At 36.8% G+C, this 21519-nt stretch overlaps 1 protein-coding gene across 4 annotated transcripts in view; it reads right to left on the minus strand.

Moving 5' to 3' along the window:
- Positions 1–16565: 16565 nt before the first annotated feature.
- The window catches only part of UCHL3 (ubiquitin C-terminal hydrolase L3), a 53448-nt gene continuing 48494 nt past the window's right edge, over positions 16566–21519 (minus strand). For all 4 annotated transcript variants that reach the window (XM_079138939.1, XM_079138941.1, XM_079138940.1 and 1 more), the window contains 2 exons: positions 18732–18790; positions 16566–18123 (listed from right to left, as the gene is read on the minus strand). In XM_079138939.1, the coding sequence (XP_078995065.1) occupies positions 18040–18123; positions 18732–18790 (143 nt within the window). In that variant the 3' untranslated portion in view covers positions 16566–18039. The remainder of the gene's footprint in view (positions 18124–18731; positions 18791–21519) is intronic.

Raw genomic sequence — 21519 nt, forward strand, 5'->3', positions numbered from 1 at the left:
TCAGATTTTTTTTTTTTTTGTACATGCGATTGAACCCAGGGATGCTTTATCACTGAGTTACATCCCCAGTCCTTTGTATTTTTTATCTTGAGGCAGGGTCCTGCTAAATTGCTGAGGCTAGTCTTAAATTTGTGATTCTCCTGCCTCAGTCTCTCAAATTACTGAGATTACAGGCTTCTACCACTGTACCAGGCTAAAGCCAGAAGATTTATAATGATGAAATTTGCAGCCACTTAGTGGGTGCTATCGTTTGAGTATGTCCAACAAGGTTTCATGTGTTGGAATTTAATCTCCATTGTGAGGTGTTATGTTTCACAGAAACTTAATCTGACTGTAGTGTTCAGAGGTAGGGCCTTTGTGAAATGATTAGGATTAAAATCCATAGGGTGGGGCCCCCATGATTGGATCCTGCTGGCTCTATAAGAAGAGAGAGACAAGACAAGATCCACGCTCACATATACCCTCTGCTTCTCGGTAGGTTATGCCCTGCATTGCCCTAGAATGCTGCCAGCAAGAAGGCTGAGAACTTCAGAACTATGAAGTCAAAACAACCCTGTTTTTATTAAAACTTATCCATCTGTGGTATTGCTGGTAACAAAAAATGGGCCAATGTATTGGGAAAGGGTTCTAGCTGGATGTTAGAAAAAATAATTTTCTCTTAAAAAGTTCCATCAGCTCCAAAATCAGTGGTGCATGCCTGTAATCCCAGTCATTTAGGAGGCTAAGACAGGAGGATTGATTATTAAGTTCAAGGCTAGCCTCAGCAATTAGCAAGGTGCTCAGCAACTTAATGAGACCCAATCTCAAATTTAAAAATAGAAAAGACTGGGGATGTAGCTCAGTAGTAACATGCCCTTGGGTTAAATCTTCAATACAAAAAAAAAAAAAAAAAAAAAAAATTTCATCTGCTAAGATCTTCAGCTGTCTTAGAATCATCTGGGTGCTTGACAGAAATGACAATCACAGGTTCCACTTAATGGCTGCATCAGAATTTACATTTTAACAACTGGGATCTCTCATATGTTCAATAAAGTTAAAAATGTTCAGTTAGATAATTTACATCAACCCTAAGTCTCTCAATTATTCCATTTTTCTCAATTCGTTTTTTCTTTCTTTCTTTTATTTATTTATTTATTTTTTTTGCAGTACCAGGGATTGAACCCAGGGGTGTTACACTGAGTTACATTTACAGTCCTTTTTATTTTTTTTTTTCTTTTGAGACAGAGTCTAGTTAAGTTTCCCAGGCTGACCTTGAACTTTTGACCCTCCTGCCTCAGCCTCCCAAGTCTCTGGGACTGTAAGCATGTACCACCACTGTGCCTGGCTTAGAAACACCTTTTCAAAAAGCCCTCTGGTGGTCTCACATTTCCCCATCTCCAATTATGACTTCATTTCTCTTCTTTGCTTAAGCAATTAAAGGAAGTTTCTGTACTCCTGCAACCATAGCTTCTCCTGTTCATTTCTCAACTCAGAATACAGTATAATCACCTATCAAACATTATCTGACTGCTATTATATGCCAAACACTACTCTGAAGATAAAATAGTGTGGTCCTAGTCCTTGAATGACTATCACTAAATGTGCTCACAGAGATCACTCTGAGTTCCTAAATTGCCAGTTCCAACAAACACTTTCATTTATTATCACATAGGAGACTCTGTCTTCCCCAAGTCAGATAACAAAGAGGTTTTGTAAATGTATAAAACAATGCTATTCCTCTCTTTAAAGAAAACATTTTTTTAAATAAAAATAGTATTTCTATTAATGTGTGGGTGAATTCATTTTTATTTTTAAATGAAAAAATATTCTTCAAATTTGTTTCAATCTCTAATTCTTACAGGTCAACAGATATCTGGGCTCCCCATTCATTTTTAAGAGTGTTAGGGACTCCTGAAATCAAACAAGGTGAGAACTGGATTCCATTTTAAAACCAAGTTATGCCCATTTGTAGTCCCAGGTGCTCTAGAAAAGGCTGAGTCAGGAGGATCACTAGGGCACACACATTTGAGAAAAGTTTGAGAAACACAAGAAACCCACTCAAAACAAAAAAACAAAACAAACAAACAGGTTAATTGCTCAACAAATCCCCAATATCTATATCTACATAGGTATTAATTATATAATATGGAAATACATGGCTAAATCAGCCTAACCATTTTCTTAATTTAACATCACTTTCCCTAGGCATTCCATGTATAATGAGAAAATAGGAAGATGACTTTCTGTCATGACAAACCAAGAGGCTTCCATGGAATACCTGTAGCAATTGAGGTGCATGCTTTACAGTCTTGTGAAAATGTAAAAAGCAATGTAAAAATTAAAACAGCACCATTTGACCCAGTTATCCCACTCCTTGGCATATAACCAAAGTACTTAAAATCACCATACTATAGTGACGCTGCTGCATCAATGTTCATAGCACCTCAATTCATAATAGCTAAGCTATGGATCCAGCTTAGGTGCCCTTCAAGAGATGAACAGATAAAGAAAATGTGGTGTATATACACAAGGGAATATTACTCAGTCATAAAGAGAAATGATATTATGGCATTTGCTGATAAATGAATGGAACTGGAGACTATCATGCTAAGTGAAATAAGCCAATCCCAAAAAACCAAAGGCCAAATGTTCTCTGATATGCAGATGCTAACTCACAATAAGGGGGTGGGTAGGGAGGAAGTACTTTGGATTAGGTAGAGGGGAATTAAGGGAGGGAGGTATAATGGGAATAGGAAAGATCGTAGAATGAATAGGACATTACTTTCCTATGTTCATATATGAATACATGACCATTGTAATTTGACATCATGTACAACCAGAAGAATGGGAAGTTGCATTCCATGTATGTATAATGTCAAAATACATTCTATTGTCATGTATAACTAAAAAGAATTTTTAAAAAATTTTAAAGAAAATATTGTTAATCATAAGTTTCTGTAATACCAACTGTTCACATGTTGATAAAGGGCAGTTTTGAACCAACCAGTTAAAATGTGTCACTCATAGGATTTATACTTGATGACTTAAATTTTCACTTTAAATAATTTATGCCCATCTCTCTTGTAGAAGAGATTCATTATATATTTCTAAGCAATTTTAATTAATTCATCTTGCAAAACAGATTTTGGAATAGGTTGTATACATTTAGTGCACCTAAACTAGGAGTTCCCAACCTCCCTGTCAATTAGACCATAAGGAATTGCTTTTAATATACAGCCTTTACTGTCTTTATAGTTTTCCATATAATAGCTAGCTACAGACTCTGGAAATGTTATACTGAGGACTTTCAAGTATCAAGTAGGTAGAACTAATGGTTCAGAATCTCTATGCTAAACAAAGAAGCCAAGAGAAAGACTTATGAGTAAGTTTTATTCAAAAGCAAAAACAAGGGAGAATATGCATGAAACAGAGGCAAAGTGGATCTGTCTGATCCACTGGTACCACTGGCACCAAGAAAACTAAATGCTCTTCCTAATGTTCTGTCTTCCATAGTACAATATTTGATATACTTAAAAAGGTCAAAATTCGAAATCCAAAAAAATAAAAGAAATGATGAAACATTTCCTATCCCAAAACAGTATATTTCACACTTGGATTTTAGTAATAATTTGTTGAAAGCACAAGGAACCTCATTTTACAATCTTAGAGAATTTTATAAAATATCAACTACTATTTGTGAATGAAAGTCCTCTAAATTGGCGCTAAAAACCTTTCATGATATGGTTTTACTTAACTTCAAAGACTTAATTAATAGAGAATTTAGACCAGTTATTTTCTTTTTCAAGATACGTGTGAATGTGCGAGTTAGAGTATGTACAGCCACCTCTCTGAATCTGTGGGGGATTGGTTCCAGCTTCCCACCACTTCCAACACCTAAATCAGGATATTCAAGTCCTTATACAACATAGCATGGTATTTGCATATGATCTATGCACAGAAGTCGTCTCCAGATATAATATCTAATATAATGTGTATATACTATGTAAATAGTTGTTATACTATCATTTAGGGACAAATGACAAGAAAAAAGTCTTTATATGTATGCAATTTTTTTTTTAAATACTTTCAACCCACACTTTGTAAAGTTCACAGAAATGGAGAGTTGGCTGTGTATGTACATGTACATGTATATGAATACACATATATGTGAATGAATATAAATGGAAAATATACCTAAAAGAAATAAATTTTTATAAAGTTTTTTTGTGATGGAAATATACCTCTAATTCTTACAAGTACCAAATATAGAAATTTTTTAAAATTTTTAAAAATATTTTTTTATTATTCACTAGAGGATTTTTTTTTTTTTTTTTTTTTTGGTATTGGAGATTGAACTCAGAGGTGCTTAACCACTAAGTCACATCCCCAGTTCTTTTGAGACGGGGTCTCACTAAGTTGCTTAGGGCCTTGCTAAGTTACTGAGGCTGATCTCTGGCCTTAAACTTTTTGATCTTCCTCCCTCAGCCTCCTGAGTCACTGGGATTACAGGTGTGTGTCACCATAAGTGGCCCAACGGAGAAATCTTAAGCCTATGGATGCTTCTTTTGAAAGATATAGTAGTTTGACAAACCAATGGCTAAAAGTATATTTTTAAATTATATGATTTTCATTAAACAATCAAGTTGTATGTTATACATATCCCAGTGATAAAACTTACTAATAAGTTCTGTACACAAATCCAAGCTGGAATGAAAATAAATTCAAATTTATTTAAATATTTTATAAGGAATTAAAGTTTTCATTTACAGTATTAGAAAGTTTAACTCACCACAAAATACAGAGAACTTGCATTTTATTTTTTTTAACTGTTTTATCTTTATTTATTTTTATGTGGTGCTAAGGATCGAACCTAGTGCCTCACACATTCTAGGCAAGTGCATAACCCCAGCCCAGAACTTCCATTTTAGTTTCAAGTCAATATGGAAGATATTAAAGGTTAATTATGATGATTATAAAAGTTGTGTTTCAGCAAAGTCAAACCATTATGCCTGATGAAAGATGATATTTAGTCAATTTTCAAAAGTCTACCAAGCAAAAACATTCAGTGTCAGTTCCTATTATACTTCCTTTCCCCCCAAATCTACCATGGAATTAACAGCACTATACAGAAATGACACACAACTTCATCAGCCTTAGTATCTCTACAAGTTTCCATACAAAGTCAACTATTAATCTCTTCTGTAAGTGCCAAGTTTTAAAAAATGACTAAACCAAGTATTGCAGGGAGTAGAGCTAAGGAATGAAAAAAGTTCTAGACATGAACCTAAAAAGGGACATGCAAGAGGAATTTTCAAGTTGCATGCTCCACAAGGGACTGTTAAACAAAATTGTGGGAGGCCAGTTGTTTGGATTGAGTTCCTGCACGAGGCATCAATAGACCAAATCAAAATGGAGTCACTTAAGTTAAATACCACATAATCAAACTGAAATGTTAAGGAAGGAGAGAGATCCCAAAACAGATCAGTTTTCCCTGAAAACAAGATTTCAGTTTACTTGCAAGATTGCAATAAGGAAGGTCCCTCTGTTTAGCCCTTAAAGAAAAATAACCTGGCTTGGGTTCAACCATGGTAAAAAACAAAAAACAAAAAACAAAAAAACCAAAAAACAACCCTGAAGTTACATGATGTTGACAACAGTTGTTTTCCATTGTTGTTTCTTTATTCCCCTTACAAAAATCCACTTTTCTGCTATTTATTGCCCAGCTGGAGCTCATTCTGTCTTATGGCATGGAGGCTGCCCCAATTCAAGATTCTCCAGTAAAAGTCAAAAATCAATTATAGGTTTCAAGATGGCGGCCTAGAGGGTGGCTGCATTTCATGTTGCTCCAGGATCAGGATTCAAAAGAGGAGATATTGAGACACTTGGGACCAACTCAAAGCAGCCGGGTGACTCTCACCCATTGGGAAGGCGTCCCGGATGGGACGGTGGTCCCGGAACGCAGGGAACTTTGTGAAGTAGAGCTGCCGGCGAGACACCCCTCCCCCCGCTGGAGCAGTGAACTCGGACAACTGGGAGTGTCGTAAGGGAGGCCGCTCGGCACAGCGCTGGGACTTGGAGCAACCACTGGGGCTCCGGCGGCTGCCCAGGGGAGGAGTGGCGAGGAGAGCTGTGTGGATTCAGGACACCGGGGCCTGCCCTGAGGAGGAGGAGGAGGAACGTGGCCACTTGGATTCGGAGTGACTGCACCAGAGCTACAGGCGGTTGCCAGAGGAGAAGCCGTGTGGCGAGCTGTTTGGACTTGGAGTGACGCTTCTGAACCCCGGGGCCTACCCTGAGGACGAGGAAGAGGAGCGCGGCCGCTTGGATTCGGAGTGGCTATACCAGAGCTACAGGTGGTTGCCAGAGGAGGGGCTGCGTGGCGAGCTGTTTGGACTCAGACCACTTCTGAACACCGGGGCCTGCCCGGAGGAGTAGGAGGAGGAAGAGGAGGAGCGCGGCGGGTCGTGTGGACTCGCAGTGACTGCATTAGCGCTCCAGGCGGCTGCTCAGAGGAGAAGGCGATTGGTGAGTTGTTTGGACTTAAAGCGATCGCTCCTGAACAGAGGGGGGCTGCCTGGAGGAGAAACGTGGTGGGTCGCTTGGTCTCGAGTGGCCGCACCAGAGCTCCGGGCGGTTGCCCAGAGGACGCAGGCAGCGGGTCACGTGGATTCAGAGCCACTCAGAGTGACCGTTCCTGAACACCCAGGGGGTTACCTGGAGGAGGAGGAGGAACAGGGAGGGTCATTTTGACTCGGAGTGATTGATTGTCCCGGGCTACAGGTGGTTGGTGGGAGGACGAGGCACGCAGTGAATTGCTTGGACTCCCAGTGACCGCACCGAAATACTGGGCGGCTGTCTGGAGGAAGAGGCGTGTGGCTGGTCTCTGGGACTCAGAGCGATTGTATGGGGCCCCAGGTGGCTGCTCAGAGGAGGGGCCGCATAGCCAGGTGATTAAGTGCAGAGCAGGGTCCCAGGATCTAGGAGGCTTCTTGGTGGAAGAGGCACACAGAGACACGCTTAGGGGCGGAGCGAAGGTTCCAGGACTGCGGGCAGATTCTCTGAGGAGGGGCAGCCTAAGGAGATTCATCTGCGAAGGGTGAGGCTCCCAGGCCCAGGAGGTAGGGCCGGGCCCCTGGGAACTTTACAGAGGAAGGCAGCCCAGCCCAGGCAGTAGCTGTAAATTGAGGGGAACCTCTAGGAGGGAACTGACCAGCGAGACCTCCCCACCGGGTGAGTCTTCCCTGCCAGGTGAGGTTTCCCCACAAGGAAGGTGAAACCAGAGACACAGGCCCAAACAAGCCTTGACTCAGCCCGCAGCCTAGTTCCCCTTTGGATGACCATTGGTCAACAAGTGGAGGCACCTCTGCCCACTAGCAGGGAATATACCCCACCTGAAGGCCACCACTCCTAGAGAGGCAGCTTCCTTGTGGAGCACCGCATTATCAACTTCCTCCAAGACTTCAGCCTACTGAAGGCTAAGAAGGGATATATACAGAAATCTTCAAGGACATTGTAAGTCAATAAAGGAAATCTGCAATATCTCAGCGGTCCACTGATACCTGAACAATATGAGAAAACAAGGAAAGAAAATGCTGCAAACAAATCTAGATGTTACATCAATAAAACCCAATGACAGCATGGCAGAAGAAATGACAGAAAAGGAGTTCAGATTGTACATAATTAAAATGATCAGAGAAGCAAACAATGAGATGAAAGAGCAAATGCAGGCATTGAATGATCGCACCAATCGACAGTTAAAAGAGCAAATACAGGAAGCAAAAGAGCATTTCAAAAAAGAGTTAGAGATATTGAAAAAAAAAAACAAACAGAAATCCTTGACATGAAGGAAACAATAAACCAAATTAAGAACTCCATAGAAAGCATATCCAGTAGGATAGAACACCTGGAAGACAGAACCTCAGACATTGAAGACAAAATATTTAACCTTGAAAACAAAGTTGAACAAACAGAGAAGATGGTAAGAAATCATGAACAGAATCTACAAGAACTATGGGATATCATGAAAAGGCCAAATTTAAGAATTATTGGGATTGAGGAAGGCTTAGAGAAATAAACCAAAGGAATGAACAATCTATTCAATGAAATAATATCAGAAAATTTCCCAAATCTGAAGAATGAAATGGAAAATCAAGTTCAAGAGGCTTATAGGACTCCAAATACACAAAATTACAACAGACCCACACCAAGGCACATTATAATGAAAATGCCTAACATACAAAATAAAGACAGAATTTTAAAGGCTGTGAGAGAAAAGAACCAAATTACATTCAGGGGGAAACCAATACGGATATCAGCAGATTTTTCAATCCAGACTCTAAAAGCTAGAAGGTCCTGGAACAACATTTTTCAAGCCCTGAAAGAAAATGGATGCCAACCAAGAATCTTATACCCAGCAAAACTTACCTTCAAATTTGACGATGAAATAAAATTCTTCCATGATAAACAAAAGCTAAAAGAATGTACAAAAAGAAAGCCAGCATTACAGAACATTCTCAGCAAAATATTCCATGAGGAAGAGATGAAAAACAAAGAAGCAAATCAGCAAAGGGAGGAATTATCCTAAAGGAATTGTCAAACAAAGGAGGAGCAAAGTTGTGTCAAACAAATAAAAAAAATTTAAAAAATGAACCAAATGACCGGGAAACCAAATCATATCTCTATAATAACCCTGAATGTTAATGGCCTGAATTCATCAATCGAAAGACATAGACTGGCAGATTGGATTAAAAAGAAAGATCCAACAATATGTTGCCTGCAAGAGACTCACCTCATAGAAAAAGATACCCATAGACTAAAGGTGAAAGGATGGGGAAAAACATACCATGCACATGGACTCAGCAAAAAAGCTGGAGTATCCATCCTCATTTCAGATAATGTGGACTTCAAGCCAAAGTTAGTCAGAAGGGATAAAGAAGGTCATTTCATACTGCTTAAGGGAAGCATAAATCAGGAAGATATAACAATCATAAACATCTATGCCTCAAACAGTGGCTCATCCATGTATGTCAAACAAATCCTCCTCAATTTCAGAAACCAAATAGACCAAAACACAATAATACTAGGTGATTTTAACACGCCTCTCTCACCACTGGACAGATCTTCCAGACAAAAATTGAACAAAGAAACCATAGATCTCAATAACACAATCAATAATTTAGACTTAATGGACATTTATAGAATATACCATCCATCCAAGAGTGAATATACTTTCTTCTCAGCAGCACATGGATCCTTCTCTAAAATAGATCATATATTATGCCACAAAGCTAATGTTAGCAAATACAAGAAGATAGAGACACTACCATGTATTCTATCAGATCATAATGGATTGAAGTTAGAAATAAATGAAAGAGTAAAACACAGAAACTATTCCAACATCTGGAGATTAAACAATATGCTATTATATGATGAATGGATAACAGAAGATATTAGGAAGGAAATTAAAAAATTCTTAGAGGTAAATGAGAACAAAGAAACATCATATCAAAATCTCTGGGACACTATGAAAGCAGTACTTAGAGGGAAATTATTTCATGGAGCACATTTAATAAAAGAAGTAAAACTCAAAAAATAAACGACCTAACACTACAGTTCAAAGCCCTAGAAAAAGAAGAACAGAACAGCACCAAAAGTAGTAGAAGACAGGAAATAGTTAAACTCAGAGCTGAAATCAATGAAATTGAAACAAAAGAAACAATACAAAAAATTGACAAAATAAATAGTTGGTTCTTCGAAAAAATAAACAAAATTGATAAACCTTTAGCCACACTAACAAAGAGAAGATGAGAGAAAACCCAAATCACTAAAATTCGGAATGAACAAGGAAATATCACAACAGACAGGATGGAAATACAAAACATAATTAGAAGCTATTTTGAAAATCTATACTCCAACAAAACAGAAAACCTCGAAGACATCAACAGGTTTCTAGAGACATATGAATTACCTAAACTGAACGAGGAGGACATACACAATTTAAATAGACCAATTTCAAGTACTGAAATAGAAGAAGTCATCAAAAGCCTACCAACAAAGAAAAGTCCGGGACCAGATGGGTTCTCAGCCGAGTTCTACAAAACCTTTAAGGAAGAGCTCATTCCAATACTTCTCAAAGTATTCCATAAAATAGAAGAGGAGGGAACCCTCCCAAACTCATTCTATGAAGCCAATATCACACTGATACCTAAACCAGACAGAGACACATCAAGGAAAGAAAATTTCAGACCAATATGCTTAATGAACATCGACGCAAAAATTCTCAACAAAATTTTAGCAAATCGCATACAAAAACATATTAAAAAGATAGTGCACCATGATCAAGTGGGTTTCATCCCAGGGATGCAAGGTTGGTTCAACATCAGGAAATCAATAAATGTCATTCACCATATCAATAGACTTAAAGTCAAGAATCACATAATTATTTCAATAGATGCAGAAAAAGCATTTGATAAAATACAGCACCCCTTCATGCTCAAAACACTAGAAAAAATAGGGATAGTGGGAACATTCCTTAACATTGTGAAGGCCATTTATGCTAAGCCCATGGCTAATATGATTCTAAATGGTGAAAAACTGAAAGCATTCCCCCTAAAAACTGGAACAAGGTAGGGATGCCCTCTTTCACCACTTCTATTCAACATCGTTCTGGAGAATCTAGCCAGAGCAATTAGACAAACCAAAGAAATTAAAGGGATACGAATTGGAAAAGAAGAACTAAAACTATCCCTGTTCGCTAATGACATGATTATATATTTAGAGGAACCTGAAAATTCCACCAGAAAACTCTTAGAACTCATAAGTGAATTCAGTAAAGTAGCAGGTTACAAGATCAATGCTCATAAATCCAATGCATTTTTATACATAAGTGATGAATCTTCAGAAAGAGAAATTAGGAAAACTACCCCATTCACAATAGCCTCGAAAAAAAATAAAATACTTGGGAATCAATCTCACAAAAGAGGTGAAAGACCTCTACAATGAGAACTACAGAACACTAAAGAAAGAAATTAAAGAACACCTTAGAAGATGGAAAGATCTTCCATGTTCTTGGATAGGAAGAATTAATATTGTCAAAATGGCCATACTACCTAAAGTGCTATACAAATTCAATGCAATTCCAATTAAAATCCCAATGACATACCTTACAGAAATAGAGCAAGCAATTATGAAATTCATCTGGAAGAATAAGAAACCCAGAATAGCTAAAGCAATCCTTAGCAGGAAGAGTGAAACAGGGGGTATTGCAATACCAGATCTTTAACTCTACTACAAAGCAATAGTAACAAAAACAGCATGGTATTGGTACCAAAATAGACAAGTAGATCAATGGTACAGAATAGAGGACACGGACACAAACCCAAATAAATACAATTTTCTCATACTAGACAAAGGTGCCAAAAATATGCAATGGAGAAAAGATAACCTCTTCAACAAATGGTGCTGGGAGAATTGGAAATCCACATGCAACAGAATGAAACTAAACCCATATCTCTCACCATGCACGAAACTAAACTCAAAATGGATTAAGGACCTTGGAATCAGACCAGAGACCCTGCAGATTATAGAAAAAAAGTAGGTCCAGATCTTCAACATGTCGGCTTAGGACTAGACTTCCTTAACAGGACTCCCATAGCACAAGAAATAAAAGCAAGAATCAATAACTGGGACAGATTCAAACTAAAAAGCTTTCTCTCAGCAAAGGAAACTATCAGCAATGGGAAGAAAGAGCCTACAGAGTGAGAGAATATCTTTGCCAATCATACTTCAGATAGAGCACTAATCTTCAGAATCTATAAAGAACTCAAAAAACTCTACTCCAAGAATTCAAATAATCCAGTCGACAAATGGGCTAAGGAAATGAACAGACACTTCACAGAAGAAGATCTACAAGCAATCAACAAACATATGGAAAAATGCTCAACATCTCTAGTAATAAGAGAAATGCAAATCAAAACCACCCTAAGATTCCATCTCACCCCAATTAGAATGGTGATTATCAAGAATACGAGCAACAACAGGTGTTGGCAAGGATGTGGGGAGAAAGGTACACTCATACATTGCTGGTGGGACTGCAAATTAGTGCAGCCACTCTGGAAAGCAGTGTGGAGATTCCTTAGAAAACTTGGAATGGACCCTCCACTTGACCCAGCTATCCCACTCCTTGGCCTATACCCAAAGGACTTAAAATCAGCATACTACAGAGATACAGCCACATCAATGTTTATAGCTGCTCAATTCACAATAGCAGACTGTGGAACCAACCTAGATGCCCTTCAATTGATAAGTGGATAAAGAAGCTGTGGTATATATATATATATATGTATATATATATACACACACAGTGGAATTTTACTCAGCCATAAAGAATGATAAAATTATGGCATTTGTAGGCAAATGGATGAAATTGGAGAATATCATGCTAAGTGAGATAAGCCAATCTCAAAAAGCCAAAGGAAGAATGATATCACTAATAAGTGGATGATGACACATAATGCAGGGAGGGAAGGGTTAGTGTTTGGGTTAGAGTTAGGGTTAGGGAGGGGGGCATGTATGGAGGAAAGAAGCACTGTATAGAGGGAAAAGAGGGGTGGGAGGGGTGGGGGGAAGGGAAAAAATAACAGAATGAATCAAACAACAATACCCTATGTAAATTTATGATTACACAAATGGTATGCCTTTACGCCATGTACAGAGAAACAACATGTATCCCATTTGTTTACAATAAAATAAAAAAAAATCAATTTTATATGTATATATATATATATATATATATATATATATATATATTTTTTTTTTTTTTTTTTTTTTTTTTTTTTTTTTTTTACGGTGGTACAAGGGCCTTGAACATGCTAGGCAAGAATTTTACCATTGGGCCCTTTATAAAATTTATCTAATTTTGAGACAGGGTGTTGCTAAATTGCCCAGCCTAGCCTGGAACTTGTGATCTTTCTGCCTCAGTTTCCTGGGTTTACAGGGTATGACACTGCCAGAAGTTTGTCTTTTCACAGGACAATTTCACCTTCTAGGTTGTACCAAAGAATGCACAAAATGTGTAGAAAATGTTTATTTTTTTAAAAGCTGAGGCATTCAACAATTGCCCTCCCCATGCCCAGTATTTCTGTAACTTTAAAAAAGTTGTTTAATATTTGACTTCAGAATCCTTCTGGCACATTAATAGTTTGCAAAGTTAATGTTTCTCATAGTAAACTTTGAGAAGTCATGTAAATTCTAGGTGATGTGCCATTGCTTTAGGATCTATTAAAAAATTTATATAGTAGGAAAATTCCGCAAGACAACAGGCAGAAAACTGCTGATATATTTAATAAACAACATATGTATGTATACAAAATGCAAACAATATTAAAAAAAGAGGACACTTGCTGGGCACAGTGGCTCATGCCTATAATTCCAGCAGCTCAGGAGGCTGAGGCAGGAGGAGTGAGTTCAAAGTCAGCCTCAGCAAAAGCGAGGTGCTATGCAACTCAGCTAGACCCTGTCTCTAAATAGAAAACACAAAATAGGGCTGGGGATGTGGCTCACTGGTTAAGTGCCCTTGAGTTCAATTAATTCCCAGCATGAAAAAAAAAAAAAAAAAAAAGAGAACACTTAGTTATTATTACAGGCTTGACAAAAGCATGAGGCACATATAGTTTATCAAATTTGTTTCTGGATTCATGAGCATTGATCTTGTAACCTGCTACTTTACTGAATTCACTTATGAGTTCTAAGAGTTTTCTGGTGGAATTTCCAGGTTCCTCTAAATATATAATCATGTCATCAGCGAACAGGGATAGTTTTAGTTCTTCTTTTCCAATTCGTATCCCTTTAATTTCTTTGGTTTGTCTAATTGCTCTGGCCAGAGTCTCCAGAACGATGTTGAATTGAAGTGGTGAAAGAGGGCATCCCTGCCTTGTTCCAGTTTTTAGGGGGAATGCTTTCAGTTTTTCACCATTTAGAATGATATTGGCCATGGGCTTAGTGTAGATGGCCTTTACAATATTAAGGAATGTTCCAACTACCCCGATTTTTTCTAGTGTTTTGAGCATGAAGGGATGCTGTATTTTATTGAATGCTTTTTCCACATCTATTGAAATAATCCTGTGATTCTTAACTTTTAGTCTGTTGATATGGTGAATGACATTTATTGATTTCCGGATGTTGAACCAACCTTGCATCCCTGGGATAAAACCCACTTGATCATGGTGCACTATCTTTTTAATATATTTTTGTATGTGATTTGCTAAAATTTTGTTGAGAATTTTTGCATCAATGTTCATTAAGGAAATTGGTCTGAAATTTTCTTTCCTCGATGTAGGAGGTTACAAGATCAATGCTCATAAATCCAATGCATTTTTATACATAAGTGATGAATCTTCAGAAAGAGAAATTAGGAAAACTACCCCATTCACAATAGCCTCGAAAAAAATAAAATACTTGGGATTCAATCTCACAAAAGAGGTGAAAGACCTCTACAATGAGAACTACAGAACACTAAAGATAGAAATTCAAGAAAACCTTAGAAGATGGAAAGATCTTCCATGTTCTTGGATAGGCAGAATTAATATTGTCAAAATGGCCATACTACCAAAAGTGCTATACAGATTCAACGCAATTCCAATTAAAATCCCAATGATGTACCTTACAGAAATAGAGCAAGCAATTATGAAATTCATCTGGAAGAATAAGAAACCCAGAATAGCTAAAGCAATCCTCAGTAGAAAGAGCGAAGCAGGGGGTATCACAATACCAGATCTTCAACTCTATTACAAAGCAATAGTAACAAAAACGGCATGGTATTGGTACCAAAATAGACAGGTAGATCAATGGTACAGAATAGAGGACATGGACACAAACCCAAATAAATACAATTTTCTCATACTAGACAAAGGTGCCAAAAATATGCAATGGAGAAAAGATAGCCTCTTCAACAAATGGTGCTGGGAAAACTGGGAAACCATATGCAACAGAATGAAATTAAACCCCTATCTCTCACCCTGCACAAAACTCAACTCACAATGGATCAAGGACCTCAGAATCAGACCAGAGACCCTGCATCTTATAGAAGAAAAAGTAGGTCCAAACCTTCAACTTGTTGGCTTAGGATCAGACTTCCTTAACAGGACTCCCATAGCACAAGAAATAAAAGCAAGAATCAACAACTGGGATAGATTCAAACTAAAAAGCTTTCTCTCAGCAAAGGAAACTATCAGTAATGTGAAGAGAGAGCCTACAGAGTGGGAGAATATCTTTGCCACTCATACTTCAGATAGAGCTCTAATTTCCAGAATCTATAAAGAACTCAAAAAACTCTACACCAAGAATACAAATAATCCAATCAACAAATGGGCTAAGGAAATGAACAGACACTTCACAGAAGATGTACAAGCAATCAACAGATATATGAAAAAATGTTCAACATCTCTAGTAATAAGAGAAATGCAAATCAAAACTACACTAAGATTTCATCTCACCCCAATTAGAATGGCAATTATCAAGAACATAAGCAACAATAGGTGTTGGCGAGGATGTGGGGAAAAAGGTATACTCATACATTGCTGGTGGGGCTGCAAATTAGTGCAGCCACTCTGGAAAGCAATATGGAGATTCCTCAGAAAGCTTGGAATGGAACCACCATTTGACCCAGCTATCCCACTCCTTGGCCTATACTCAAAGGACTTAAAATCAGCATACTACAGAGATACAGCCACATCAATGTTCATAGCTGCTCAATTCACCATAGCCAGATTGTGGAACCAACCTAGATGCCCTTCAGTTGATGAATCAGATAAAGAAACTGTGGCATATATATACAATGGAATTTTACTCTGCCATGAAGAATGATAAAATTATGGCATTTGCAAGCAAATGGATGAAATTGGAGGATATCATGCTAAGTGAGATAAGCCAATCTCAAAAAACTAAAGGACGAATGATCTCACTGATAAGCGGATGAGGACATATAATGGGGGGTAGGAGGGGTTAGTGTTAGGGTTAGGGTTAGGTTTAGGGTTAGGGATAAGGAGGGTGGCAAGAATGGAGGAAGGAAGGACTGTATAGAGGGAAAAGAGGGGTGGGAGGGGTGGGGGGAAAGGGAAAAAAAGAACAATGAATCAAACAACATTGCCCTATGTAAATTTATGATTTTTAATAAAAAAAAAGAAAAAAAATTTGTTTCTGATTTGTGGGGTGGGGCTGGGGTGCTGGGGATCAAACCCAGGGCTTCATGATGCTAGGTAAACACTCTACCACTCGGTTACCTCCTTAGCTCATCAGATTATTTCTTCATTCCTCTGCCATCATTTCACCCAGACTCTCTTCACCTAGAATGGTGCTAAGTGCAAATTATCTTCCAAAGTAACCTTCCTTATTATGTCTATTTTTTTTCTTATCTAGTGCTTCCTAAACTTAGCATGCATATAAATCACTTAGGGATCTTGTTAAAAATTCAGTCTTTGGGTTAGGGTCTGAAATTCTTCATTTTTAACAAGTTCCCAGGTAACAGTGATGGAACCACATTTTTTTTGTGTGTGTGCGCGGTACTGGGGATCGAACTCAGGGCCTTGTGATTGTGAGGAAAGCACTCTACCAGCTGAGCTATCTCCCCAGCCCCACATTTTGAGTAACAAAGGTCTACTTCATTCTATAAGTTATTGCCACTTTACTGTTCCTAAACACCACTGCTCACATATTACTGCCTCAAGAATCCACTTTTACTCTGTGAATTACGCATAAACCTCTTCATTCAATACTGGTCCAGAATTTCACCTGGACAAAATCTGACTTTCCTCCTACTACATTTGTTATAACCCTGCTCTACTTTCTGGTTGCTGTTTTGTTTTTGAGCTAAAATATACAAATGGCACAGTACAGATTTTAAACTGTAGAAATCACTTACTTTTGATAAATGAACACCCAAGTAGTGGATACTACCCCTCAAAAGATATAAAACCTGTCATCATACCAGTCTTGTGTTTTGGCCCAACTCCTCAAATACCTTTCCTTGAAGACCAACTGTGCTTTCTTTCTTCAAACCACTCCCCAAATTCACTCTCACATCTCCATCTAGATGACTGTTGCTTTTAAGACCCAAACATCAACATCTCTATCTCTATTCTTGTGGCCTTCTATCCCCATATTTTATTCATAGAGTTGTCAGAGTGCTCTTTTAAAATTTTAAGTCAAATCAGGTCACTCTCCTGCTTAAAACCCTCCAACGGCTCACTGTCACATGTGTAATAAATTCAAACACCTTTTCCTCCTCTTTCTAACTTCATATCTTGCTGCTTTCCTGATTTCTTTCTACGTCCTGGTCATATGAAACTTCCTCCCAGTTCTACAATACAGCAAGATTTTCCTACCTCAGAGACTGCATTAATTATTCTCTCTATTCTACCCATCACTTATTATGACTGGATACTTTTTGCCATTCAGTTCTCAAGTTCAGAATCACATCTTCACAGGAGCCTTCCCTGATAATAAAATCTAAAGAATCTACTCACTTAAAAAAAAAAAGCCTACTTAGATTCTCCATGCAGCAGCATCTATCATTGGTATATATGTTCTTTATGTGTTTGTTAGTCTCTCTTCTCAGAAGAGCATAAACTCCATGACTAACAGAACTTACTAAGAGTGTTCACTGTTCCAACTCCTGCATCTAGAACACTGTCCATCTCATTACAGATCTTCAGCAAATGTTTTCTACATAAATATATGAATATTTATAATATATATTCATACTATGCAGATGGAAATTGTGCCTGGTTTCCCCATAAATAATCTTTCGTGGGATCTAAAAAGGACAAAAAAGCTATTGCTAATAATCAAACAAGGTAAGTCCTTCAGAAGACAGAAAGAGCAGGAAAGAACTGCTGTTTTAAGTTGCGGCAAAAATAAAACACAGGTAAAATCAAATTTTAATTCACATAAAGTTTAATCAGTCAAGTTAATGAAAATATCAAAATTTCTGAGTTAGTGTATGGCAGCGGAAGTTCAACTTTTGTTGCAAGTAATACAGTATTTGGTATTTCCATCATCAACAAGCTATGCTGCAGAAAGAGCAATTGCATTAAATCTTAATTCATCAGGGTCACGCTCCATAAACTTCTTGCAAACTTCTATGGCATCCTATGGGGAAAAAAAGTATAACTTTTCAGTTTATAAATATATGTATTACTTATGAATGCTTAATAAGAATTTCATATTTTTCTAGTTCACACTAATTTTATACTGCAGACTTCTTTTTCTAAATGAAAAATACAAAACACCAAAAGAAGAAACAGTTGGTCACCCAACTTGCTTAGTATAAAAGTATAAGATATAGTAAGCATTCTTTCTTAAAATATATACTTTTTTAACTTTTAACCTGAAAATTACATATTTCATTGATTCTAAGTCACACAACTTAGAGATTTTAAAATCTCCAAAATTTGGATCATGATACAACTCATGGTATCTTGGACTCAATTAATTAGAGGATATAGTGAGTGACTGTTTTAATATTACTCTTGTCTTTTTCAAATTTACCACTTGTTCACACAAAGAACCCTAGCAACTTCTTTATTTGTTGTAGATTTTAAATCTAATTCAAGTTTTGTTTTTTAGATTTTCTGAAAAGAGCAAGGACAAAAAAGCATCCAAATTCAGAGAAAATATACAAATAATCTTTAGAGATGTCTTAAAGATGACAGGAATATCATTAGCATTCAAAATGGATCAACATGTTTTATCATTACCTCTAATAAAGTTTCATCACTAGTTTTCCCATGGTTAATTGGAAATGGTTTCCGTCCATCTGTGGAAAACAGACAAAAAGTAGAATGCTTAGCTGTTTTTACAAAATAATGGACTTTACTTCACAGTTTCCTCTTCCTGAGCTGAGGCGAAGAAAGTTATTTTAAATAATACATCCTAAAACAAATATTTTAAATGTATAACCTATCAATATTTTGTAATATTAAAACACTCACTCACTCATTTATTCATTTTGCAGTACTGGATATGGAACCCAGGGCTTCACACTTCATACATGCTATGCAAGTGCTCTGCCAATGAGCTAAATTCCCGATTCTTTTATTTTTTTTAAGAATATTTTTTAGTTGCTGATGGACTTTTATTTTATTCATTTATTTATATGTGGTGCTGACAATTGAACCCAGTGCCTCAGACATGCAAAGCAAGCACTCTACCACTGAGCCACAATCCCAGTCCCCTGAATCCTTTTTCAAAACTTTATTTTGAGACAGGGGCTCACCAAGTTGCTAAGACTGGACTCAAACTTTTGATCCTCCTGCCTTAGTTTCCTGAGTGATTGGGATTATAAGTATGTGCCACCATGCCCAACAGAATATTAGCACCTTGTTTCCAGGTTTAAAAGCCTAAATTATTTTCATGAATAGAATTTATTATAAATGAATACTGGTTTTAATGTCCTGAAAATATGTAAAATTAGTAATTTTTTTGAAGTTATGGACTCAATTTTCATCCCTACAAATAGAAAAAATACGTATTTTTGCTTTAAAAGCTAAATCAAAAAATCTTAAATAAGACTGTCATGTTTCTCTCAATTAAAGGGAGTTGTACTGTCAAAACTTATGTATTATCACTAGTTGTGTACCACAAAAGCAGTAATATAAAGCAACAATTCAAACAACCTACGATTATTTTACTGACCACCAAATTAGGAACCAAATTGACAATTATCTTGAATTAAGCTAGTACTTTTTAGATGTTATAAAAAAATCAAAAAGTCCAGAATTATAAAAATTCATATTAACCCAAAGTTAAATGACACTACTTTATATCCAAATTCATAATCTTAGATGTCTTATATTTAGTGTTACTCAATCAAGTTCAATCCTAAAACACAGTCCCTTCTTATAGTACCATGGTTTCTAAACAACAAAATTTTCTGAATCAGGGCTGGAGTTATAGCTCAGTAGTAGAGCATTTGCCTAGCACATGTGAGGCACTGGGTTCAAGTCTTAGCACCACATAAAAATAAATAAAATAAAGGTATTGTGTCCACCTACAATTAAAAAATATATATATTTTTTAAATATCTGAATCAATATGCATATGTAGTGATAGACTTGGATCACCAGATATACTATTAAAGAAAAACAGTGAAATGAACAGAAATAAATCTCCATGTAAAGTACATTGATTTTAATAACATCATCTGAATATGTGCTCCACATTTTTGGACTAAGATAGTTTAGATTCCAAATGCTAAAGAATTATGTCCTAAATTACAGTGCCTGGGACTTAATTCCTTCTTTTTTTAGTTGTAGTTGAACGCAATATCTTTATTTTATTTATTTTTACGTGGTGCTGAGGATCACATAAAATCCTCACATGCTATTTTATTTATTTTTATGTGGTACTGAGGATCGAACCCAGTACCTCACATGTGCTAGACCAGTGCTCTACCACTGAGCCACAACCGCAAGTCTCAATTCTTAAAGTCTATAAAAACCAAAAGGAAGTATTTTCCTGTAATCAAATATTACGCATGAATACTTAGTTATCCATATTTCTACAAACATGTTCTCTTTCTAAACTGCATTGTACATGTCTTAGTAATACATCATAGAATAATTCCTTAAAATATCCTTTTCTGGCAAGTTTATTCCTCAGTAGCCCATTTATTCTAAAGTCATAAGACTATTATATTCATTATGTGCTGCCCCATTTTATATTGTTTTCTCTTTTAATTTTACATAAAAGCAAAAAGTATGATAAACAATGTAGGCTGTAGGTTTCCCCTCCTTTTTTAATTTTCTTTTTGATACTGAGGACTGAACACAGGGGTATTTTATCACTGAGCTACATCCCCAGGCCTATCTATCTACCTACCTACCTACCTAACTACCTATTTATTTTTTGAGAAAGTCTCCCAAAATTCCCTATATCCTCATTAAGTTGCTCAGAATAGCCTCAAACTTGCAATTCTCCCGCCTTAGTCTCCCAAATTGCTGGAATTATAGGTGTGAGCACTGTGCCCAGCTGGTTTTCCTTTCTTAACCAAATTGTTTGTTTATATATTTTAATTATTTTTCCCATCACTCATTTCTTCTTTCATTAGACTCTAGTGATTTTCTTTCATATGCAGCTGTTGTTTGATGTAGAATTAATTTCAAACATTATTATAGACAAGATTATTAAACAATTGATCTTAAAATGTCAAATATAAACAAAAATCAAAGTATATACTACTTTGTTAAAATAACAATTTAGAGCAAAGATTAATTATGATTTTTATTATTATTCTAGTCCTAAGGTTCTGTTAACAATAGCCAGTGGGCCAAATCCAGCCCCTTAGCCTATTTTTTATCCCTACCTTAGGGTAAGAATGGGTAGCTGCGGTTGTAGCTCAGTGGATGAGTACTCACCTAGCATGTGTGAGGTACTAGGTTCAATCCTCAGCACCACATATATTTTTAAAAAATCCTCAGCACCATATAAATTTTTTAAAAAAGATAAGAATGGTTTTTATGTGTTGAATAGGAAGAAAAATAAGGG

The sequence above is a fragment of the Sciurus vulgaris genome (assembly GCF_902686455.1).
Source record: "Sciurus vulgaris genome assembly, chromosome: 4".
Classification (NCBI taxonomy): Eukaryota; Metazoa; Chordata; class Mammalia; order Rodentia; family Sciuridae; genus Sciurus; species Sciurus vulgaris.